Genomic DNA, 25,627 nt, shown 5'->3' on the forward strand with positions numbered 1-25,627 from the left:
AGAGAGGAGGAGAGAGAGAGAGAGAGAGAGAGAGAGAAGAGAGAGAGAGAGAGAGAGAGAGAGAGAGAGAGAGAGGGAGAAGGAGGAAAGTATGATAAGTCCATGGATGTCTCAGGAGGCCATAGGTTGTCAGAGAGAAAAGAGGCCCAGCTGGCAGAGGGCCTGGTAGAAGAGGCCAAGGCCAAGGCAGCAGACACGTCTACTTACCGTAACCATACTACATCCTCCTCAGTGTCTGGGAAACACATTAGGAGCAGTATTCATAAAGAGTTTCAGAGTAGGAGTGCTGATCTAGGACCAGGTCCTCCCTGTCCATATTATTTAGTTCATTTTGATCTAGGGCAGGCATCAGGCAAAACTAATCCTAGATCATCAGCATTTCTACTCTGATAAGCTTGATAAATACAGGCTAAGATGCAGCTCATCATTCCTTATAAGGCCCTGAGATTTTCCTGACCACACGACCTAACCAGGAAAAGGCTTGAGGCTCTCTACTCATAACATCATTTCCTTCCTTACCGGTTTGCAGCGTTTGAGCCTGAAGGGTCCCTCCTGTCGTAGTTTGTAGTACAGGTAGTAGACGGTGAAGCCGAAGGTGGAGGGGGCGTGGTCAAAGACAACATGGAGGTTGGCGCCCCGCTGAGAGATGTTGAGGGTCTTGGGCTTCCAGACTGATCACAACCGCCAGACAGAGAGAAAGGTTAACCCATGTATATGAGAAAATAGAGGAATGTCTGTTTCATTACAATTAATCACAATGCCTTACGCTTAAACTCCATTACTATGCAATTATAAAGACATTAGTAGGCTATTTACTATGTAACATATGTTAATACTATGTTGTTAATGTGTTAATAAAATGTTGTTAATAGCATGATTACAGCATTACACAGGTATAAGAGCAAGTAGATGTACAATGGGGACTCACATGGTTTGCAGACGAGGTTGTCGTGTCCCAGAAGCACTTCACAGGCTGAGAACAAAACACACAACAAAAACAACCAATTACAACGGGAGTCTTCAGCAACAGTTACACTACAGTTACTCTACTCTACCAATTCACAAGATCATCACCAGGGCTAGGAGTTTTTCCTGGCCTACAAAACGAGGGCCTGAAGATTTTCCTCAGTCAGGTTATGTGGCCAGGTAAAACCCCTGGCACTCCTGTCTGATTCCACTTACAGTTGCTTGTAGTGATTAAACTCTGTTTATGGTCTACAACTAGGGCCTGTAGTTCGAGGAGTGTTCCACTTACAGTTGGTACGCAGGAAGGATGGGGGGAAGAAGCTGTCATTCATGAAGGTGGGGAAAGGAACGATCCGGACCATGTAGTCTGTCTCAAAGGCCAGACCAGGGAAGGGCTGAGAGCTCATCTTCTATCAGGGAATAACAAGGTGAAGGTATACTTCAAATCAGCCAGCACTTACAAATAAATGATTACTTCAATTTATTATCAGCAATCACAATGGATGTGTTTCGGTCATCAAGTCTCGGAAGGGCTACAGCACCCAAATACTTACTTACATAACTTGGTAAGTTGAGCTTTTGTTACACTGCTCAAAAAAATAAAAGGGAACACTTAAACAACACAATGTAACTCCAAGTCAATCACACTTCTGTGAAATCAAACTGTCCACTTAGGAAGCAACACTGATTGACAATACATTTCACATGCTGTTGTGCAAATGGAATAGACAACAGGTGGAAATTATAGGCAATTAGCAAGACACCCCCAATAAAGAAGTGGTTCTGCAGGTGGTGACCACAGACCACTTCTCAGTTCCTATGCTTCCTGGCTGATGTTTTGGTCACTTTTGAATGCTGGCGGTGCTTTCACTCTAGTGGTAGCATGAGACGGAGTCTACAACCCACACAAGTGGCTCAGGTAGTGCAGCTCATCCAGGATGGCACATCAATGCGAGCTGTGGCAAGAAGGTTTGCTGTGTCTGTCAGCGTAGTGTCCAGAGCATGGAGGCGCTACCAGGAGACAGGCCAGTACATCAGGAGACGTGGAGGAGGCCGTAGGAGGGCAACAACCCAGCAGCAGGACCGCTACCTCCGCCTTTGTGCAAGGAGGAGCAGGAGGAGCACTGCCAGAGCCCTGCAAAATGACCTCCAGCAGGCCACAAATGTGCATGTGTCTGCTCAAACGGTCAGAAACAGACTCCATTAGGGTGGTATGAGGGCCCGACGTCCACAGGTGGGGGTTGTGCTTACAGCCCAACACCGTGCAGGACGTTTGGCATTTGCCAGAGAACACCAAGATTGGCAAATTCGCCACTGGCGCCCTGTGCTCTTCACAGATGAAAGCAGGTTCACACTGAGCACATGTGACAGACGTGACAGAGTCTGGAGACGCCGTGGAGAACGTTCTGCTGCCTGCAACATCCTCCAGCATGACCGGTTTGGCGGTGGGTCAGTCATGGTGTGGGGTGGCATTTCTTTGGGGGGCCGCACAGCCCTCCATGTGCTCGCAAGAGGTAGCCTGACTGCCATTAGGTGCCGAGATGAGATCCTCAGACCCCTTGTGAGACCATATGCTGGTGCGGTTGGCCCTGGGTTCCTCCTAATGCAAGACAATGCTAGACCTCATGTGGCTGGAGTGTGTCAGCAGTTCCTGCAAGAGGAAGGCATTGATGCTATGGACTGGCCCGCCTGCTCCCCAGACCTGAATCCAATTGAGCACATCTGGGACATCATGTCTCACTCCATCCACACCAACGCCACGTTGCACCACAGACTGTCCAGAAGTTGGTGGATGCTTTAGTCCAGGTCTGGGAGGAGATCCCTCAGGAGACCATCCGCCACCTCATCAGGAGCATGCCCAGGCGTCATAGGGAGGTCATACAGGCACGTGGAAGCCACACACACTACTGAGCCTCATTTTGACTTGTTTTAAGGACATTACATCAAAGTTGGATCAGCCTGTAGTGTGGTTTTCCACTTTAATTTTGAGGGTGACTCCAAATCCAGACCTCCATGGGTTGATACATTTGATTTCCATTGATAATTTTTGTGTGATTTTGTTGTCAGCACATTCAATTCAGCACATTCATTCAGATCTAGGATGTGTTGTTTAAGTGTTCCCTTTATATTTTTGAGCAGTGTATTATGCATTTGATATTATATTCTACAAAGCTAGTTCACACACGTTACAGGTGCATGGAGATAAAAACAACCGTTGTCTGTGGTGTGACTTACCACATTCTTGTAGGAGAAGTTGAGCTGTCGTGGGTCTTTGAGGATCATGTGCTGACACTGCTTCCCCTCTGGGTCCTTACCCTCCAGGTACACTCTGAAGCCCTTCACATGCTCTATACCTAGACAGAATAATATACACCTTCAGTACCTGGACACAACAACAAGTTCAACTTGCAACTTGATTTTTCCCAGAGGGTAATTGTTTTAGCAGGAGAGGAGCATAAAAAACGGCATATAAAATCCACTTGGATCACAACGACAGACAGTCCTGGTGAATACAATGAGCTAGTCCATCAAGTCATAGGGCTGACAGCCATCTATACTGCTATATACTGTAGGCCTACTAGTGATCCACTTTAGCAGCAGCACTGAAGTACAGCAAGCCATAGTTGTCTACTAAGTCAAGTGCTCTGTGTCTCGTCAACATATCAACAATGTGCTGACAAAACAAAAAAACATCATCAGCATCAACACCACCATCATCAACAACGTATTACCATCGTCATCCTCAACATCATCATCATCATCATCATCATTCCTAGCCTACCTCCTGGTAATGGCCATAGGGGTGAAGGAGTGCTTGTTCCTGCTAGTTTTAACAGGGGGGGGATCTAAATGGGACTCATGGTGTAGGGGCTGGGCACAGTCAGACAGACAGGATGGAACTCATGGTGTAGGGGCTGGGCACAGTCAGACAGGATGGAACTCATGGTGTAGGGGCTGGGCACAGTCAGACAGGATGGAACTCATGGTGTAGGGGCTGGGCACAGTCAGACAGACAGGATGGAACTCATGGTGTAGGGGCTGGGCACAGTCAGACAGGATGGAACTCATGGTGTAGGGGCTGGGCACAGTCAGACAGGATGGAACTCATGGTGTAGGGGCTGGGCACAGTCAGACAGACAGGATGGAACTCATGGTGTAGGGGCTGGGCACAGTCAGACAGACAGGATGGAACTCATGGTGTAGGGGCTGGGCACAGTCAGACAGGATGGAACTCATGGTGTAGGGGCTGGGCACAGTCAGACAGGATGGGACTCATGGTGTAGGGGCTGGGCACAGTCAGACAGACAGGATGGAACTCATGGTGTAGGGGCTGGGCACAGTCAGACAGGATGGAACTCATGGTGTAGGGGCTGGGCACAGTCAGACAGGATGGAACTCATGGTGTAGGGGCTGGGCACAGTCAGACAGGATGGGACTCATGGTGTAGGGGCTGGGCACAGTCAGACAGACAGGATGGAACTCATGGTGTAGGGGCTGGGCACAGTCAGACAGGATGGAACTCATGGTGTAGGGGCTGGGCACAGTCAGACAGGATGGGACTCATGGTGTAGGGGCTGGGCACAGTCAGACAGGATGGAACTCATGGTGTAGGGGCTGGGCACAGACAGACAGGATGGAACTCATGGTGTAGGGGCTGGGCACAGTCAGACAGGATGGGACTCATGGTGTAGGGGTTGGGCACAGTCAGACAGGATGGAACTCATGGTGTAGGGGTTGGGCACAGTCAGACAGGATGGAACTCATGGTGTAGGGGCTGGGCACAGTCAGACAGGATGGAACTCATGGTGTAGGGGCTGGGCACAGTCAGACAGACAGGATGGAACTCATGGTGTAGGGGCTGGGCACAGTCAGACAAGATGGGACTCATGGTGTAGGGGCTGGGCACAGTCAGACAGGATGGAACTCATGGTGTAGGGGCTGGGCACAGTCAGACAGGATGGAACTCATGGTGTAGGGGCTGGGCACAGTCAGACAGGATGGAACTCATGGTGTAGGGGCTGGGCACAGACAGACAGGATGGATTCTGCCTTCCTCACCAGCTGTCTGGTTGTACAGGTCAGTCAGACAGGATGGTTTCTACCTTCCTCACCAGTTGTCTGTTGTACAGGTCAGCCAGACAGGATGGATTCTACCTTCCTCCTCCTCGTCTGTTGTACAGGTCAGACAGACAGGATGGATTCTACCTTCCTCCTCCTTGTCTGTTGTACAGGTCAGACAGACAGGATGGATTCTACCTTCCTCCTCCTTGTCTGTTGTACAGGTCAGACAGACCGACAGGATGGATTCTACCTTCCTCCTCCTTGTCTGTTGTACAGGTCAGACAGACAGGATGGATTCTACCTTCCTCCTCCTTGTCTGTTGTACAGGTCAGACAGACAGACAGGATGGATTCTACCTTCCTCCTCCTTGTCTGTTGTACAGGTCAGACAGACAGGATGGATTATACCTTCCTCCTCCTTGTCTGTTGTACAGGTCAGCCAGACAGGATGGATTCTACCTTCCTCCTCCTTGTCTGTTGTACAGGTCAGACAGACAGGATGGATTCTACCTTCCTCCTCCTTGTCTGTTGTACAGGTCAGACAGACAGACAGGATGGATTCTACCTTCCTCCTCCTTGTCTGTTGTACAGGTCAGACAGACAGGATGGATTCTACCTTCCTCCTCCTTGTCTGTTGTACAGGTCAGCCAGACAGGATGGATTCTACCTTCCTCCTCCTTGTCTGTTGTACAGGTCAGACAGACAGGATGGATTCTACCTTCCTCCTCCTTGTCTGTTGTACAGGTCAGACAGACAGGATGGATTCTACCTTCCTCCTCCTTGTCTGTTGTACAGGTCAGACAGACAGACAGGATGGATTCTACCTTCCTCCTCCTTGTCTGTTGTACAGGTCAGAGAGACAGACAGGATGGATTCTACCTTCAAATCAAATCAAATCAAATTTTATTGGTCACATGCGCCGAATACAACAGGTGCAGACATTACAGTGAAATGCTTACTTACAGCCCTTAACCAACAGTGCATTTATTTTAAACAAAAAGGTAAGAATAAAACAACAACAAAAAAGTGTTGAGAGAAAAAGAGCAGAAGTAAAAAATAAAGTGACAGTAGGGAGGCTATATATACAATAGAATAAAGTGACAGTAGGGAGGCTATATATACAGGGGGGTACCGTTGCATAGTCAATGTGCGGGGGCACCGGCTAGTTGAGGTAGTTGAGGTAATATGTACATGTGGGTAGAGTTAAAGTGACTATGCATAAATACTTAACAGAGTAGCAGCAGCGTAAAAAGGATGGGGTGGGGGGGCAGTGCAAATAGTCCGGGTAGCCATGATTAGCTGTTCAGGAGTCTTATGGCTTGGGGGTAGAAGCTGTTGAGAAGTCTTTTGGACCTAGACTTGGCACTCCGGTACCGCTTGCCGTGCGGTAGCAGAGAGAACAGTCTATGACTAGGGTGACTGGAGTCTTTGACAATTTTGAGGGCCTTCCTCTGACACCGCCTGGTATAGAGGTCCTGGATGGCAGGGAGCTTTGCCCCAGTGATGTACTGGGCCGTACGCACTACCCTCTGTAGTGCCTTGCGGTCAGAGGCCAAGCAGTTGCCATACCAGGCGGTGATGCAACCAGTCAGGATGCTCTCGATGGTGCAGCTGTAGAATTTTTTGAGGATCTGAGGACCCATGCCAAATCTTTTTAGTCTCCTGAGGGGGAATAGGCTTTGTCGTGCCCTCTTCACGACTGTCTTGGTGTGTTTGGACCATGATAGTTCGTTGGTGATGTGGACACCAAGGAACTTGAAGCTCTCAACCTGTTCCACTACAGCCCCGTCGATGAGAATGGGGGCGTGCTCAGTCCTCTTTTTTTTCCTGTAGTCCACAATCATCTCCTTTGTCTTGGTCACGTTGAGGGAGAGGTTGTTGTCCTGGCACCACACGGCCAGATCTCTGACCTCCTCCCTATAGGCTGTCTCATCGTTGTCGGTGATCAGGCCTACCACTGTTGTGTCGTCGGCAAACTTAATGATGGTGTTGGAGTCGTGCCTGGCCATGCAGTCATGGGTGAACAGAGAGTACAGGAGGGGACTGAGCACGCACCCCTGAGGGGCCCCCGTGTTGAGGATCAGTGTGGCAGATGTGTTGTTACCTACCCTTACCACCTGGGGGCGGCCCGTCAGGAAGTCCAGGATCCAGTTGCAGAGGGAGGTGTTTAGTCCCAGGATCCTTAGCTTAGTGATGAGCTTTGAGGGCACTATGGTGTTGAATGCTGAGCTGTAGTCAATGAATAGCATTCTCACGTAGGTGTTCCTCTTGTCCAGGTGGGAAAGGGCAGTGTGGAGTGCGATAGAGATTGCATCATCTGTGGATCTGTTAGGGCGGTATGCAAATTGGAGTGGGTCTAGGGTTTCTGGGATTATGCTGTTGATGTGAGCCATGACCAGTCTTTCAAAGCACTTCATGGCTACAGACGTCAGTGCCACGGGTCGGTAGTCATTTAGGCAGGTTATCTTAGAGTTCTTGGGCACGGGGACTATGGTGGTCTGCTTGAAACATGTTGGTATTACAGACTCAGTCAGGGACATGTTGAAAATGTCAGTGAAGACACTTGCCAGTTGGTCAGCACATGCTCGGAGTACACGTCCTGGTAATCCGTCTGGCCCTGCGGCCTTGTGAATGTTGATCTGCTTAAAAGTCTTACTCACATCGGCTACGGAGAGCGTGATCACATAGTCGTCCGGAACAGCTGGTGCTCTCATGCATGCTTCAGTGTTGCTTGCCTCGAAGCGAGCATAGAAGTGGTTTAGCTCGTCTGGTAGGCTTGTGTCACTGGGCAGCTCGCGGCTGTGTTTCCCTTTGTAGTCTGTAATAGTTTTCAAGCCCTGCCACATCCGACGAGCGTCAGAGCCAGTGTAGTATGATTCAATCTTAGACCTGTATTGACTCTTTGCCTGTTTGATGGTTCGTCGGAGGTCATAGCGGGATTTCTTATAAGCGTCCGGGTTAGAGTCCCGTTCCTTGAAAGCGGCAGCTCTACCCTTTAGCTCAGTGCGGATGTTTCCTGTAATCCATGGCTTCTGGTTGGGGTATGTACGTACGGTCACTGTGGGGACGACATCATCGATGCACTTATTGATGAAGCCAGTGACTGATGTGGTGTACTCCTCAATGCTGTCTGAAGAATCCCGGAACATGTTCCAGTCTGTGCTAGCAAAACAGTCCTGTAGCTTAGCATCTGCGTCATCTGACCACTTTTTTATTAGCCGAATCACTGGTGCTTCCTGCTTCAGTTTTTGCTTATAAGCAGGAATCAGGAGGATAGAGTTATGGTCAGATTTGCCAAATGGAGGGCGAGGGAGAGCTTTGTATGCGTCTCTGTGTGTGGAGTAAAGGTGGTCTAGAGTTTTTTCCCCTCTGGTTGCACATTTAACATGCTGGTAGAAATGAGGTAGAACGGATTTAAGTTTCCCTGCATTAAAGTCCCCTGCTACTAGGAGCGCTGCATCTGGATGAGCGTTTTCCTGTTGATTAATGGCCTTGTACAACTCATTCAGTGCAATCTTAATGCCAGCATTGGTTTGTGGTGGTAAATAGACAGCTATGAAAAGTATAGATGAAAACTCTCTTGGTAAATAGTGTGGTCTACAGCTTATCATAAGATACTCTACCTCAGGCGAGCAAAACCTTGAGACTTCCTTAGTATTTGATTTTGTGCACCAGCTGTTGTTTACAAAAATACAGAGACCGCCACCCCTCGTCTTACCCGAGTCTGCCGTTCTGTCCTGCCGATGTAGCGTATAGCCTGCTAGCTGAATGTTGTCATTGTTGTCATTCAGCCACGACTCCGTGAAACATAAGATATTACAGTTTTTAATGTCCCGTTGGTAGGATAACCGTAATCTTAAATCGTCCATTTTATTCTCCAAAGCTTGAACGTTGGCTAATAGGATTGATGGGAGAGGCAGTTTACTCGTTCGCCGTCGGATCCTTACAAGGCACCCCGACCTACGTCCACGATATCTCCGTCTCTTCCTCACGCGAATGACGGGGATCTGGGCCTTGTCCGGAGTCTGTAGAATATCCTTCGCGAACGCCTCGTTGAAGAAAAAGTGTTCGTCCAACGCGAGGTGAGTAATCGCTGTCCTGATATCCAGAAGCTCTCTTTGGTTATAAGAGACGATGGCATAAACATTATGTACAAAATAAATTACAAATAACGCGGAAAAACACACATAATAGTACAATTGGTTAGAGGGCTGTAAAACGGCAGCCATCTTCTTCCGGCGCTGTTTAATCAGCTGAAAACTACCTTCCTCCTCCTTGTCTGTTGTACAGGTCAGACAGACAGGATGGATTCTACCTTCCTCCTCCTTGTCTGTTGTACAGGTCAGAGAGACAGACAGGATGGATTCTACCTTCCTCCTCGTTTGTTGTACAGGTCAGAGAGACAGACAGGATGGATTCTACCTTCCTCCTCCTTGTCTGTTGTACAGGTCAGACAGACAGGATGGATTCTACCTTTCTCCTCCTTGTCTGTTGTACAGGTCAGACAGACAGGATGGATTCTACCTTCCTCCTCCTTGTCTGTTGTACAGGTCAGACAGACAGGATGGATTCTACCTTTCTCCTCCTTGTCTGTTGTACAGGTCAGACAGACAGGATGGATTCTACCTTCCTCCTCCTTGTCTGTTGTACAGGTCAGACAGACAGACAGGATGGATTCTACCTTCCTCCTCCTTGTCTGTTGTACAGGTCAGACAGACAGACAGGATGGATTCTACCTTCCTCCTCCTTGTCTGTTGTACAGGTCAGACAGACAGGATGGATTCTACCTTCCTCCTCCTTGTCTGTTGTACAGGTCAGCCAGACAGGATGGATTCTACCTTCCTCCTCCTTGTCTGTTGTACAGGTCAGACAGACAGGATGGATTCTACCTTCCTCCTCCTTGTCTGTTGTACAGGTCAGACAGACAGACAGGATGGATTCTACCTTCCTCCTCCTTGTCTGTTGTACAGGTCAGACAGACAGGATGGATTCTACCTTCCTCCTCCTTGTCTGTTGTACAGGTCAGACAGACAGACAGGATGGATTCTACCTTCCTCCTCCTTGTCTGTTGTACAGGTCAGACAGACAGACAGGATATATTCTACCTTCCTCCTCCTTGTCTGTTGTACAGGTCAGACAGACAGACAGGATGGATTCTACCTTCCTCCTCCTTGTCTGTTGTACAGGTCAGTCAGACAGACAGGATGGATTCTACCTTCCTCCTCCTTGTCTGTTGTACAGGTCAGAGAGACAGACAGGATGGATTCTACCGTCCTCCTCCTTGTTTGTTGTACAGGTCAGAGAGACAGACAGGATGGATTCTACCTTCCTCCTCCTTGTCTGTTGTACAGGTCAGACAGACAGGATGGATTCTACCTTTCTCCTCCTTGTCTGTTGTACAGGTCAGACAGACAGGATGGATTCTACCTTCCTCCTCCTTGTCTGTTGTACAGGTCAGACAGACAGGATGGATTCTACCTTTCTCCTCCTTGTCTGTTGTACAGGTCAGACAGACAGGATGGATTCTACCTTCCTCCTCCTTGTCTGTTGTACAGGTCAGACAGACAGACAGGATGGATTCTACCTTCCTCCTCCTTGTCTGTTGTACAGGTCAGACAGACAGACAGGATGGATTCTACCTTCCTCCTCCTTGTCTGTTGTACAGGTCAGACAGACAGGATGGATTCTACCTTCCTCCTCCTTGTCTGTTGTACAGGTCAGCCAGACAGGATGGATTCTACCTTCCTCCTCCTTGTCTGTTGTACAGGTCAGACAGACAGGATGGATTCTACCTTCCTCCTCCTTGTCTGTTGTACAGGTCAGACAGACAGACAGGATGGATTCTACCTTCCTCCTCCTTGTCTGTTGTACAGGTCAGACAGACAGGATGGATTCTACCTTCCTCCTCCTTGTCTGTTGTACAGGTCAGACAGACAGACAGGATGGATTCTACCTTCCTCCTCCTTGTCTGTTGTACAGGTCAGACAGACAGACAGGATAGATTCTACCTTCCTCCTCCTTGTCTGTTGTACAGGTCAGACAGACAGACAGGATGGATTCTACCTTCCTCCTCCTTGTCTGTTGTACAGGTCAGTCAGACAGACAGGATGGATTCTACCTTCCTCCTCCTTGTCTGTTGTACAGGTCAGAGAGACAGACAGGATGGATTCTACCGTCCTCCTCCTTGTTTGTTGTACAGGTCAGAGAGACAGACAGGATGGATTCCTTCCTCCTCCTTGTCTGTTGTACAGGTCAGACAGACAGGATGGATTCTACCTTTCTCCTCCTTGTCTGTTGTACAGGTCAGACAGACAGGATGGATTCTACCTTCCTCCTCCTTGTCTGTTGTACAGGTCAGACAGACAGGATGGATTCTACCTTTCTCCTCCTTGTCTGTTGTACAGGTCAGACAGACAGGATGGATTCTACCTTCCTCCTCCTTGTCTGTTGTACAGGTCAGACAGACAGACAGGATGGATTCTACCTTCCTCCTCCTTGTCTGTTGTACAGGTCAGACAGACAGACAGGATGGATTCTACCTTCCTCCTCCTTGTCTGTTGTACAGGTCAGACAGACATACAGGATGGATTCTACCTTCCTCCTCCTTGTCTGTTGTACAGGTCAGTCAGACAGACAGGATGGATTCTACCTTCCTCCTCCTTGTCTGTTGTACAGGTCAGCCAGACAGGATGGATTCTACCTTCCTCCTCCTTGTCTGTTGTACAGGTCAGTCAGACAGGATGGATTCTACCTTCCTCCTCCTTGTCTGTTGTACAGGTCAGACAGACAGACAGGATGGATTCTACCTTCCTCCTCCTTGTCTGTTGTACAGGTCAGACAGACAGACAGGATGGATTCTACCTTTCTCCTCCTTGTCTGTTGTACAGGTCAGACAGACAGACAGGATGGATTCTACCTTCCTCCTCCTTGTCTGTTGTACAGGTCAGCCAGACAGGATGGATTCTACCTTCCTCCTCCTTGTCTGTTGTACAGGTCAGCCAGACAGGATGGATTCTACCTTCCTCCTCCTTGTCTGTTGTACAGGTCAGACAGACAGGATGGATTCTACCTTCCTCCTCCTTGTCTGTTGTACAGGTCAGACAGACCGGATGGATTCTACCTTCCTCCTCCTTGTCTGTTGTACAGGTCAGACAGACAGGATGGATTCTACCTTCCTCCTCCTTGTCTGTTGTACAGGTCAGTCAGACAGACAGGATGGATTCTACCTTCCTCCTCCTTGTCTGTTGTACAGGTCAGTCAGACAGACAGGATGGATTCTACCTTCCTCCTCCTTGTCTGTTGTACAGGTCAGAGAGACAGACAGGATGGATTCTACCTTCCTCCTCCTTGTCTGTTGTACAGGTCAGACAGACAGACAGACAGGATGGATTCTACCTTCCTCCTCCTTGTCTGTTGTACAGGTCAGAGAGTCAGACAGGATGGATTCTACCTTCCTCCTCCTTGTCTGTTGTACAGGTCAGACAGACAGACAGGATGGATTCTACCTTCCTCCTCCTTGTCTGTTGTACAGGTCAGACAGACAGACAGGATGGATTCTACCTTCCTCCTCCTTGTCTGTTGTACAGGTCAGACAGACAGGATGGATTCTACCTTCCTCCTCCTTGTCTGTTGTACAGGTCAGACAGACAGGATGGATTATACCTTCCTCCTCCTTGTCTGTTGTACAGGTCAGACAGACAGGATGGATTCTACCTTCCTCCTCCTTGTCTGTTGTACAGGTCAGACAGACAGACAGGATAGATTCTACCTTCCTCCTCCTTGTCTGTTGTACAGGTCAGACAGACAGACAGGATGGATTCTACCTTCCTCCTCCTTGTCTGTTGTACAGGTCAGACAGACAGGATGGATTCTACCTTCCTCCTCCTTGTCTGTTGTACAGGTCAGACAGACAGACAGGATGGATTCTACCTTCCTCCTCCTTGTCTGTTGTACAGGTCAGACAGACAGGATGGATTCTACCTTCCTCCTCCTTGTCTGTTGTACAGGTCAGACAGACAGACAGGATGGATTCTACCTTCCTCCTCCTTGTCTGTTGTACAGGTCAGACAGACAGACAGGATGGATTCTACCTTCCTCCTCCTTGTCTGTTGTACAGGTCAGACAGACAGACAGGATGGATTCTACCTTCCTCCTCCTTGTCTGTTGTACAGGTCAGACAGACAGGATGGATTCTACCTTCCTCCTCCTTGTCTGTTGTACAGGGCAGACAGACAGGATGGATTCTACCTTCCTCCTCCTTGTCTGTTGTACAGGTCAGACAGACAGACAGGATGGATTCTACCTTCCTCCTCCTTGTCTGTTGTACAGGTCAGTCAGACAGACAGGATGGATTCTACCTTCCTCCTCCTTGTCTGTTGTACAGGTCAGACAGACAGGATGGATTCTACCTTCCTCCTCCTTGTCTGTAGTACAGGTCAGCCAGACAGGATGGATTCTACCTTCCTCCTCCTTGTCTGTTGTACAGGTCAGCCAGAGTACTCTGCTGGACTACCCTGATCTTACTGACCACTTTCACTATTCTAGCAAGTGTATTTTTTGTTTTGACACCAAGGTTGTCGTACCAGAAAATCAAAGAAAATGTTAAGACAAAAAAGACATTGCTGGCCCCTCTTACACAACATGTCAGTGTTACACTCAAAGTTCCATTTATTATCAGTCATTGTGCCAAGATACTTGTAGTTTTCTACACACACATGTTCAATACCTGAGCGGAAAGAGCAGAATGACACACTCACACACACACACACACACACACACACAAAATAGTTGAACAAAAGCACCCACATGTCAGATTACCACATACTGTAACATCCCCACAAACACTCCCCAAACCACGACACATAATCTCCCAAATATCATATATCATAAGCATAAACACCAAATATCACATATCATAAGCATAAACAAACAATATTAACTGGTAACCAAAACACTGAATAACGACTGATGAGTGAGGGATTTGGGCCAAAACATGATCAAGGCACAAATAAAGTGAAGAACCATGTGAAGATACACACATTTTAATATCCTTGTGGGGTCTTAACATTTATTTCCATTCAAAATCCTATTTTCCCTAACCCCTAAGTACTAAGTATAACCCTAATTGTTACCCTAACCCCTAAGCCTAAAATAGTTTTTGTCCTTGTGGGGATCTTGGAAATGTCCCCACGGGGTAGGATCTTCCTTGTTTTACTATCCTTGTGGGGACTTTTGGTGATTTCCGGAACCCACGAGAATAGTAATACAAGCACACGCGCACGCGCACGCGCACGCACACGCACACGCACACGCACACACAAACTGGAGGTCAGGGCATGCATCAAACACATTGAGACCATAATATGACCAGCAGGAGAGAGAGGCTGTGCTGTGCATGGCAGAGGACCTGACATGGGTTCAAATACCATTTCAAATCTTTCAAATACTTTGAGCATTTGTTTTAATAATAATAAAATGTGAATTATATAGCGCTTTGCAAGGACCCAAAGTAGCTTTACAATTGTAGAAACTAAACCAAAAAAACAGATACTAACAACAGGAAGAAACAGAAACACGGGTTTGGACTAAAGAAAGGAAAGGGTGATGTGTCAGTGTATGAGTGAGCGAGCAGGTGTTGTGTGTGTTTTAGCCTGTCTGGAGTGCCAGGTGGGCAGGATTTGCACTTTTAGCACTTCTCGATTGATTCATAGCAACAGGCAAGCTTAAGCAAGCACAGCTACGCTTTATAAATAGATTTAAAATAGCATTTGAACCCATGTTTGCAGAGGACAGGAGGGTGGATGTCTGCGTGCCAAGGGAGCATTCCCGTGCCCTTCAAAGTGTGCCAGCGCACCTCCCTGTTAATTATATTTCTGCTTTATTAGTCCGAGGCAGCAGCAGAGGCAGAAAACACACATCCCTGTGGCTCCTGATACCTCTGTGGGGAGCGGAGGCTCCGTGTGTGTGTGTGTGTGTATATAAGTGGGCAAGCTGAGGAGCTGAAAGAGCCTCCTCTTTGTGGTGGTTGTAACACGCCTCCTCCTCTCCTCTACCTCCACACAGATACAATCAACCTCACCGTCAACAGAGAGAGTGAGAAAGAGAGAGAGAGAGAGAGGGACTCAGAGGAGATTGAAAAAACTGGGAAGAAAAAGCTGTAGGAGTGGTTGTCTCCAAGCATGTTTTTGTTCCTCTCTCTTCCCTCCCTCCCTCCCTCCCTCCCTCCCTCCTTCCCCCCTCTCCCTCCCCCCTCCCCCCTCCCTCCCTCCCTCTCTCTCTCCCTCCCCCCTCTCTCCCTCCCTCCCTCCCTCCCTCCCTCCCTCCTTCCTTCCCTCCCTCTCCCCCTCCCTCCCTCTCCCTCTCTCCCTCCCTCTCTCCCCCCCTCCCTCTCCCCCCCCTCCCTCCCTCCCTCTCTCTCCCTCTCTCTCCCTCTCTCTCTCCCATCTCTCCCCCTCCCTCCCCCCTCATCTCTCCCTCCCTCCCCCCTCCCTCTCTCTCCCATCTCTCCCCCTCCCTCCCTCTCTCCCCCCTCTCTCCCTCCCTCCCCCCCCTCATCTCTCCCTCCCTCCCCCCCTCCCCCCTCTCCCTCCCCCCTCCCTCCCTCTCTCTCTCCCTCCCCCCTCCTCCCTCCCCCCTCCCTCCCTCTCTCTCTCCCTCCCCCCTCCCTCCCTCCCTCCCTCTCTCTCTCCCTCCCCCCCTCTCTCCCTCCCTCCCTCTCTCTCTCCCTCCCCCCCTCTCTCTCCCCCTCTTTCTCTCCCGCTCTTTTCTTTTCTTCCTACTATGTAACCCTCTACCTGAGCAGTGTCCCAGGGATTAACCCCCAGAGAACAACAGGCTGCATTGTCCTGAGGATCAGCCAAGGCTTCACGTTACCAAGTTCAATAGAGCCTCAGTAGACGGAAGCAGAGGAAGCCTCCTCTCTCAGTCTCTCTGTCACACAGGCACAGATCGCGTGCAAACAGGAGACACTGAAGACAAACACACACACACAGCATGTGCGCGCGAACACAAACGTACACACACACATTCCTTCACGGACAAATCACAGTGTGGTTGTGTAGGGTATGGATCTCTTCCCTCTCAGGGGCCTGCTGGGGAGGTAACCTGGGCCTTTGATCAGGACAGGCCCAACAACACAGGGCTGGGGGAGGTAACCTGGCCCAACAACACAGGGCTGGGGGAAGGTAACCTGCCCAACAACACAGGGCTGGGGGAAGGTAACCTGCCCAACAACACAGGGCTGGGGGAAGGTAACCTGCCCAACAACACAGGGCTGGGGGAAGGTAACCTGCCCAACAACACAGGGCTGGGGGGAGGTAACCTGCCCAACAACACAGGGCTGGGGGGAGGTAACCTGGCCCAACAACACAGGGCTGGGGGGAGGTAACCTGGCCCAACAACACAGGGCTGGGGGGAGGTAACCTGGCCCAACAACACAGAGCTGGGGGAGGTAACCTGGCCCAACAACACAGGGCTGGGGGGAGGTAACCTGGGTCTTTGATCAGGACAGGCCCAACAACACAGGGCTGGGGTGAGGTAACCTGGCCCAACAACACAGGGATGGGGGGAGGTAACCTGGGTCTTTGAAGAAGAGCCTTCTCTCTCCTCTCCTGTTCCCAAACCTCTTTCCTCTACAAACTCTACTCCCTTCACCTCTTTCCTCTACAAACTCTACTGCCTTCACCTCTTTCCTCTACAAACTCTACTCCCTTCACCTCTTTCCTCTACAAACTCTACTCCCTTCACCTTTTCCTCTACAAACTCTACTCCCTTCACCTTTTTCCTCTACAAACTCTACTCCCTTCACCTTTTTCCTCTACAAACTCTACTCCCTTCACCTTTTTCCTCTACAAACTCTACTGCCTTCACCTCTTTCCTCTACAAACTCTACTCCCTCACCTCCTTCCTCTACAAACTCTACTCCCTTCACCTCCTTCCTCTACAAACTCTACTGCCTTCACCTCTTTCCTCTACAAACTCTACTCCCTCACCTCCTTCCTCTACAAACTCTACTCCCTTCACCTCCTTCCTCTACAAACTCTACTCCCTTCACCTCCTTCCTCTACAAACTCTACTCCCTTCACCTCCTTCCTCTACAAACTCTACTCCCTTCACCTCCTTCCTCTACAAACTCTACTCCCTTCACCTCCTTCCTCTACAAACTCTACTCCCTTCACCTCTTTCCTCTACAAACTCTACTCCCTTCACCTTTTCCTCTACAAACTCTACTCCCTCACCTCCTTCCTCTACAAACTCTACTCCCTTCACCTCTTTCCTCTACAAACTCTACTCCCTTCACCTCCTTCCTCTACAAACTCTACTCCCTTCACCTCTTTCCTCTACAAACTCTACTGCCTTCACCTCTTTCCTCTACAAACTCTACTCCCTTCACCTCTTTCCTCTACAAACTCTACTCCCTTCACCTCTTTCCTCTACAAACTCTACTCCCTTCACCTTTTCCTCTACAAACTCTACTCCCTTCACCTCTTTCCTCTACAAACTCTACTCCCTTCACCTCTTTCCTCTACAAACTCTACTCCCTTCACCTCTTTCCTCTACAAACTCTACTCCCTTCACCTCCTTCCTCTACAAACTCTACTCCCTTCAACTCAGCCTGCCCTGAGATACTGAAGATAAACATAAACCAGTCCTGTGCCACCAGGCGTAGGACGCAAACACACACGTGCACTCACACATACCAAGGTTTTAAAATGTTATGGTGTCTCCCAGATGTAATGTGATCTACCCAAAACAATCCTGCAAGAAACATTTAAAAAGTAGGCCTACCACTCTAACTTTTGCATGGGGAAGTTTTTCCCCTCACTAGGAATGACTGCTCATATCTAATCACAGACTGCAGATGGCACCGACGAAGATGGCGGCCTCGCGACTAGTTCTTAGGAAACTTTGCAGTATTTTGTTTTCGTATGTATTATTTTTAACATTATTAGCTCAGAAAGTGTTTTGCATCATTACATACAGCCGAGAAAAACTATTGGATATCAGAGCGGCGGTAACTCACCAGCATTACGACCAGGAATACGACTTTCCCGAAGCAGATCCTTTGTTTGCTCTCCCCAGGGCAACTGAACTGATTCCAGCGGCTGACCCAAAACATCGCCGGCGGAGGAGAGGCACTCGGAGCGGCCTGCTGGTCTGACTTAGGAGGCGCGCACACCACCCACCGCTTCCAAGTATTCTACTCGCTAATCTTCAATCTTTGGTTAACAAAGTCGACGAACTACGGGCAAGGATTTCTTTCCAGAGAGACACCAAGGCCTGTAATATACTCTGTTTCACGGAAACATGGCTCTCTTGGGATATTCTGTCGAAATCGGTCCAGCCAGATGGGTTCTCAGTTCATCGCGCAGACAGGAATAAATATCTCTCCGGGAAGCAGAAGGGCGGAGGTGTGTGTTTCATGATTAACAACTCATGGTGTAATTGTAGTAACATAGAGGAACTCGAGTCCTTCTGTTCACCCGACCTAGAATATCTCACAATCAAATACCGACCGTATTATCTCCCAAGATAATTTTATTCGGTTATAGTCACGGCCGTGTATATCCCCCCTCAAGCCGATACCACAACGACCCTCAAAGAACTTCACTGGACCTTATGCAAACAGGAAACCACATATCCTGAGGCTGCATTTATTGTAGCCTGGGATTTTAACAAAGCAAATTTGAGGACTAGGCTGCCGAAGTTCTATCAACATATCGACTGTTGTACTCGCGCTGCAAAAATCCTCGACCATTGCTATTCAAACTTCCGGGATGGTTATAAGGCCCTCCCCCGCCCTCCTTTCAGCAAATCTGACCACGACTCTATTTTGCTTCTCCCTTCCTATAGGCAGAAACTCAAACAGGAAGTACCCGTGCTAAGGACTATTCAACGCTGGTCTGACCAATCGGAATCCACGCTTCAAGATTGTTTTGATCACTGTTCCGGGTAGCTTCTGAAAATAATTTAGACATATACACTGAAATGGTGACAGAGTTTATCAGGAAGTGAATAGGTGATGTTGTGCCCACTGTGACTATTAAAACCTACCCTAACCAGAAACTGTGGATAGACGGCAGCATTCGTGCAAATCTGAAAGCGCGAACCTCCGCATTCAACCATGGCAAGGTGACTGGGAATATGGCAGAATACAAACAGTGTAGCTACTCACTCCGCAAGGCAATTAAATTGGCAAAACATCAGTATAGAGAGTGGAGTCGCAATTCAAAAGCTCAGACACGAGACGTATGTGGCAGGGTCTACAGACAATCACGGACTACAAAAAGAAAACCAGCCACGTCGCCGACACCGACGTCTCGCTTCCAGACAAGCTAAACACCTTCTTCGCCCGCTTTGAGGATAACACAGTGCCACTGACGAGGCCCACTACCAAGGACTGTGGCCTCTCCTTCTCCATGGCCGAAGTGATTAAGACATTTAAGCATGTTAACCCCCGCAAGGCAGCCGGCCCAGACGGCATCCCTAGCCACGTCCTCAGAGCATGCGCAGACCAGCTGGCTGGTGTGTTCATGGACATATTCAATCTCTCCCTTTCCCAGTCTGCTGTTCCCACATGCTTCAAGATGGCCACCATTGTTCCTGTACCCAAGAAAGCAAAGGTAACTGAACTAAATGACTATCACCCTGTAGCACTCACCTCTGTCATCATGAAGTGCTTTGCGAGACTAGTCAAGGATCATATCACCTCTACCTTACCTGTCACCCTAGACCCACTTCAATTTGCTTACCGCCCCAATAGATCCACAGACGATTCAATTGCCATCACACTGCACACTGCCCTATCCCATCTGGACAAGAGGAATACCAATGTAAGAATGCTGTTCATTGACTATAGCTCAGCATTCAACACCATAGTACCCTCCAAGCTCATCATCAAGCTCGAGGCCCTGGGTCTGAACCCCGCCCTGTGCAACTGGGTCCTGTACTTCCTGACGGACCGCCCCCAGGTGGTGAAGGTAGGAAACAACATCTCCACTTCGCTGATCCTCAACACTGGGGCCCCACAAGGGTGCGTGCTCAGCCCCCTTCTGTACTCCCTGTTCACCCATGACTGCATGGCCAAGCACGCCTCCAACTCAATCATCAAGTTTGCAGACGACACAACAGTAGTAGGCTTGATTACCAACAATGACGAGACCGCCTACAGGGAGGAGGTGAGGGCTCTGGGAGTGTGGTGCCAGGAAAATAACCTCTCACTCAACATCAACAAAACAAAGGAGATAATCGTGGACTTCAGGAAACAGCAGAGGGTGCACCCCCCTATCCACATCGAGGGGACCGCAGTGGAGAAGGTGGAAAGCTTCAAGTTCCTTGGCGTACACATCACCGACAAACTGAAATGGTCCACCCACGCAGACAGTGTGGTGAAGAAGGCGCAACAGAGCCTATTCAACCTCAGGAGGCTGAAGAAATTTGGCTTATCACCTAAAACCCTCACAAACTTTTACAGATGCACAATTGAGAGCATCCTGTCCGGCTGTATCACCGCCTGGTACGGCAACTGCACCGCCCACAACCGCAGGGCTCTCCAGAGGGTGGTGCGGTCTGCCGAACGCATTACCGGGGGCAAACTACCTGCCCTCCAAGACACATACAGCACCCGATGTCACAGGAAGGCCAAAAAGATCATCAAGGACATCAACCACCCAAGCCACTGCCTGTTCACCCCGCTATCATCCAGAAGGCGAGGTCAGTACAGGTGCATCAAAGCTGGGACCGAGAGAATGAAAAACAGCTTCTATCTCAAGGCCATCAAACTGTTAAATAGCCATCACTACTAGCACATTAGAGGCTGCTGCTGCCTATTGAAATCACTGGCCACTTTAAGAAATGGAACACTAGTCACTTTTAATAATGTTTACATATCTTGCACTACTCATCTCATATGTATATACTGCATTCTATTCTATAATATTCTTCTGTATCTTAGTCCATGCCGCTCTGTCATTGCTTGTCCATTTATGTATATATTCTTAAATCCCATTCCTTACTTTTTTGTGTGTATTGGGTATATGTTGTGTAATTGTTAGATATTACTGCACTGTCGGAGCTAGAAGCATAAGCATTTCGCTACACCCGCTATAACATCTGCTAAACACGTGTATGTGACAAATATGATTTGATTTGAGAGGGACTTTTCTCCAGTCTATACCTACTCTAGAAAACAGCTAACTTCCTACAATTCCACACATTTTTCCATGGGGCAAAGAGACAAATGTGCAGGTTTATAGCTAATCTCATGCTTTACGGGGTCTGCGGGGGGGTGGTACGCATAGCTGTACATACCTCATACCTAGAGGGCTGGGCATCTGCTTTATTTGATCATGGTGAAGGTCCAATTTGTAAGTCGCTCTGGCCAATTTGTAAGTCGCTCTGGATAAGAGCGTCTGCTAAATGACGTAAATGTAAATGTAAATGTTCTAATTCTATAGAGAGTGCAGGTGTAGACGGCTTGGTTACGTACCTAGAGGGCTGGTCATCCAGTGGACCACCACAGCAGCCTGGCTGTCACAGGAGAGGTGGCTGAACGTCACATTGTTCACCTCATAGATGGCATGCTTCCCCAATGGGCTCCAGTTCACAGAACAATCTGGAGGAGAAGAACAGAGGAGAGAAGAAAGTGGAAATATCCCAGTTAGACTATGTTAAAGATGGAGAGGAGAGAAGGTTGATGGACACATATTTAAAAACTATTTTCAATTTCAAAACAACCTTTATTAGCAGGAGCAGAAGTCCTTCCTACCTCATCTACCACATAGATAACCCTCCTCACACCACAGATCACAACACAACAGAGAGCATGGTTAAGATGGGGAGCTCAGAACAGAACTGGGCTCCCTGGGTGAAGGCTGATGGACAGGACTGATGGACGGGACTGATGGACGGGAACGGCTGGGTGGGACTGATGGACGGGACTGATGGACGGGTGGTTGGGACTGATGGACGGGACTGATGGACGGGTGGTTGGGACTGATAGATGGGACTGATGGACAGGAACAGCTGGGTGGGACTGATGGACGGGACTGATGGACGAGACTGATGGACGGGTGGTTGGGACTGATAGACAGGACTGATGGATGGGAACAGCTGGGTGGGACTGATAGACGGGACTGATGGACGGGTGGTTGGGACTGATAGACAGGACTGATGGACAGGACTGATGGACAGGAACAGCTGGGTGGGACTGATGGACGGGACTGATGGACGGGTGGTTGGGACTGATAGACGGGACTGATGGATGGGAACAGCTGGGTGGGACTGATAGACGGGACTGATGGACGAGACTGATGGACGAGACTGATGGACTGATGGACAGGTGGGTGGGTGAGATTCTCTCTGAGCCAAGCCTGGGGAAGAGAATGTGCAGCCATGCAAGGAGCTGTCCCCTCCTCTCCCCTCCCCTCCTCTCCTCTCCTCTCCCATCTCTTTTGTTTATGATCCCTATGTCCTCTCCTCTCTCTCTCAGGTAGAGGAAGTGGAGCAGCGGGCTGTATCGCACACGCCCCCTGGCTCTGAGCTGCAGTCAATTGTGATGCTAAACCACAGAGGCGCTTTTCAGAAAAGCTGTTCCCCTCTGACAGTCAAGGACAATAGCAGCCGACTGCTGGGAAAATCAGGATTTGCTACAAGAGAGAAAACTTTGACTTCTGGAGAAATTAACTTGGTGGGGGATGGCTGGGAGAAGTTTGGTCAGGGATGGGACTCTGAGAAGTGGCAACTTTTGAGGTGGTAAAATGGCAACTTTAGGATGGAATGGAAAGGGCCGGCAGTTTTCATGCAAGGCCATGTTAAAATAGTAAACAGTAACAATTCTACAATTGTATAAATATGGAGATAACATTTAAACAAGGCTTTGCTGTGAGAAAGAAAGAAAGACTCACTGTCTGTTCGGAATGTGACCCCGAGCTTCCGACCATTCTCGTCAGAACTTGACTGAACCTGGAGCCCCTGCAGAGAGAGAGAAAGAGAGAAGGGGATGGATGGATGGATGGTGAGACCACAAGGACAACTGGCAGACAGTGATACATATCAATAAAACACAACCACCTCATGTTGCCAACGCTCAGACAGAGTTGAGTCTAGGACACTAGATGCTAGAGTTGAGTCTAGGACACTAGATGCTAGAGTTGAGTCTAGGACACTAGATGCTAGAGTTGAGTCTAGGACACTAGATGCTAGAGTTGAGTCTAGGACACTAGATGCTAGAGTTGAGTCTAGGACACTAGATGCTAGAGTTGAGTCTAGGACACTAGATGCTAGAGTTGAGGGATGGGGGATGAGCTGGCTGGGTGTATAGCTGGCTGGGTGTATAGCTGGCTGGGTGTATAGCTGGCTGGCTGTATAGCTGGCTGGCATCGGCAGCCTTGCATATCAAAGATCTTATCTTTTCCATCATGCTGTTTTAGAAAAGGAAGCCCTCATCTCTGAGACAAGATGCCACACAATGAACCCCAACTAGGGAAAAAGACTCAGACAAAGCCTGAGAAACTATAACATAGACCATTAAGCCCTGTTACCTTGAGGCCTATGGTAGTTCAATGGAACAAAGATCGTTACTACATTTAATGGATCTGAAATTGCTTTGGTTTATTTATTCACCTATCAATTTGACAAAGACCTGAGTCCTAACCTAATATGTGCAACATTTTCCATTGAAGTCAAGGCATGATTTATGTGAAAGACTGTTTCTCTCCCCCTCTCAGGATGTGTATTGATGAGGCCGCCAACTAGTTCAAACCCTGCTCCCCCCAACACACACCTCTCCCTGCCCCAGCCCCAAGACTCCGACCTGCACCTCCAGATGTGTGGGCTTGAAGTGAAGCAGAAAGAGGCAGTGTGGCTGGAGACTAGACCCCCATGGCTGAACAGGAGGAGCCATCAGCCTCATCACTCACTTCCCTGTGCTCTCAACCCAAACATTACCTATTCATCACTCTCTTAAACAGGTTTTCCCACATTTCAACACACTTTTTCCCCCCCAACTCTCTTTCTCTCCGTCTCTCTGTCTAACAATTTAGGCTAAAGACACACCTCAGTCTTACTCTTACAGGGAGCAAAAACCGGACATTTTTCATGTGGTCAAACGAACGTTGCTCGGGGCATTTTCAAAGTGTTTGAGGTAGATACCTAGCTGGCTACTAACTAAACTAAATGTTTTCTGCTACAGAGAGGAAGGTGGTAGCTCCCCAATCTCTCATTTAGCAGCAGGGGAATGAAGTGTCGGAACGGTGCATTGGGGTTGTGCTAATGGGCTGCTGGGCCTGCCGTCCTGGAGTTTAACACCCTGCTCTCAGCAGGAGGCTGGTCACACACACCCACTCAAGACACACACACACACACACACACACACACACACACACACACACACACACACACACACACGTACACATACACACACACACGAGTGCAGCAACACACACATATTGACGACAAACACACAGTAACGCACACACGACAAGCACACACACACACGACACACAGATGCCTGCAACAGGGCATCGCCACCCACCACACCTGCATCCAATCAGCAGGCTCAAAGCCCCCTGACCACAGCATCACACCTCTGGAACAAGCCGAGGGGTGGGTGTGTGTGTGTGTGTGCTTAGGGGGGGTTGACACAACGCCTCCTAATAAGCCTGCTACAAGTTCTACGACACCCTCCCTCCCTACACAATGGTCTTTTACAGCCCCCATATACAGGCCTGGCCTTTGTTCCTGTTGCTACAGGAAGCTGGTTTGGTCCTGCCTGCCTGACTGCCGGGGAGAGGGGGAGAGAGAGGGGGAGGTAGGGGGGAAGACTCCCGCACTCCTTCCCTTCCTTCTGATGTCCTCCCCCTCTCCTCTCCTCTCCTCCCTCCTCTCCTCCCTCCCCGTGTGTCAAATGGCCTCAAGAGTCAACTGGCATCTTTAAAACTTCAAATGCACAGTTTCGGGTGAGAGGGGCTGGCGTGGTGGTGTGGTGCCATTAACTGTCTGCCTCCCATGTGGCAGACGAACGGGCAGTCATGTTGTTGGCTGAGCGTGAGGTAGACGGAGGGTCAGGTCTCGGTCACAATGCTCCCTGAAAATTATAGGGCTATAGAGGACACAGGGGGGCGGGGCCGGACAGGACTAATAACATATTAACCATACTCTCTGGAGCTGGGAGGGGGAGGAGGACAGGAAAGGAAAGGAAAGGAGAGTGGGTTATTTAGTCGTCTTGGATCAACTGGTCAAGTTTACCTACACTTCCTACTGAAATAGTTCTGATCACAATAAAAAATGATTATTAATGTGTTCATACACTGAGTGTAAAAAACATTAGGAACACCTTCCTAATATTGAGTTGTACCGCCGTTTGCCCTCAGAACAGCCTCAATTCGTCGGGGCATGGTGTTGAAAACGTTCCACAGGGATGCTGGCCCATGTTAACTCCAATGCTTCCCGAATGGCACACATACACAATCCATGTCTCAATTCTCTCAAGGCATAAAAATCCTTCTGTAACCGGTCTCCTCCCCTTCATCTACACTGACTGAAGTGGATTTAACAAGCAGCATTAATAAGGGATCATAGCTTTCACCTGGATTCACCTGGTCA

At 49.1% G+C, this 25,627-nt stretch overlaps 1 protein-coding gene across 1 annotated transcript in view; it reads right to left on the reverse strand.

The window, feature by feature from the left end:
* The window catches only part of LOC311138679 (interleukin-17 receptor D-like), a gene marked incomplete at its 5' end in the record, with an annotated part of 70,680 nt that overhangs the window by 24,138 nt on the left and 20,915 nt on the right, over positions 1-25,627 (reverse strand). Inside the window, 6 exons of the mRNA XM_084173467.1 lie at positions 520-671; positions 929-973; positions 1,256-1,376; positions 3,202-3,320; positions 21,513-21,638; positions 22,930-22,996. Of these exons, the coding sequence (XP_084029593.1) occupies positions 520-671; positions 929-973; positions 1,256-1,376; positions 3,202-3,320; positions 21,513-21,638; positions 22,930-22,996 (630 nt within the window). The remainder of the gene's footprint in view (positions 1-519; positions 672-928; positions 974-1,255; positions 1,377-3,201; positions 3,321-21,512; positions 21,639-22,929; positions 22,997-25,627) is intronic.

This window comes from Coregonus lavaretus (genome assembly GCF_964263955.1).
Source record: "Coregonus lavaretus genome assembly, chromosome: 12".
Classification (NCBI taxonomy): domain Eukaryota; kingdom Metazoa; phylum Chordata; class Actinopteri; order Salmoniformes; family Salmonidae; genus Coregonus; species Coregonus lavaretus.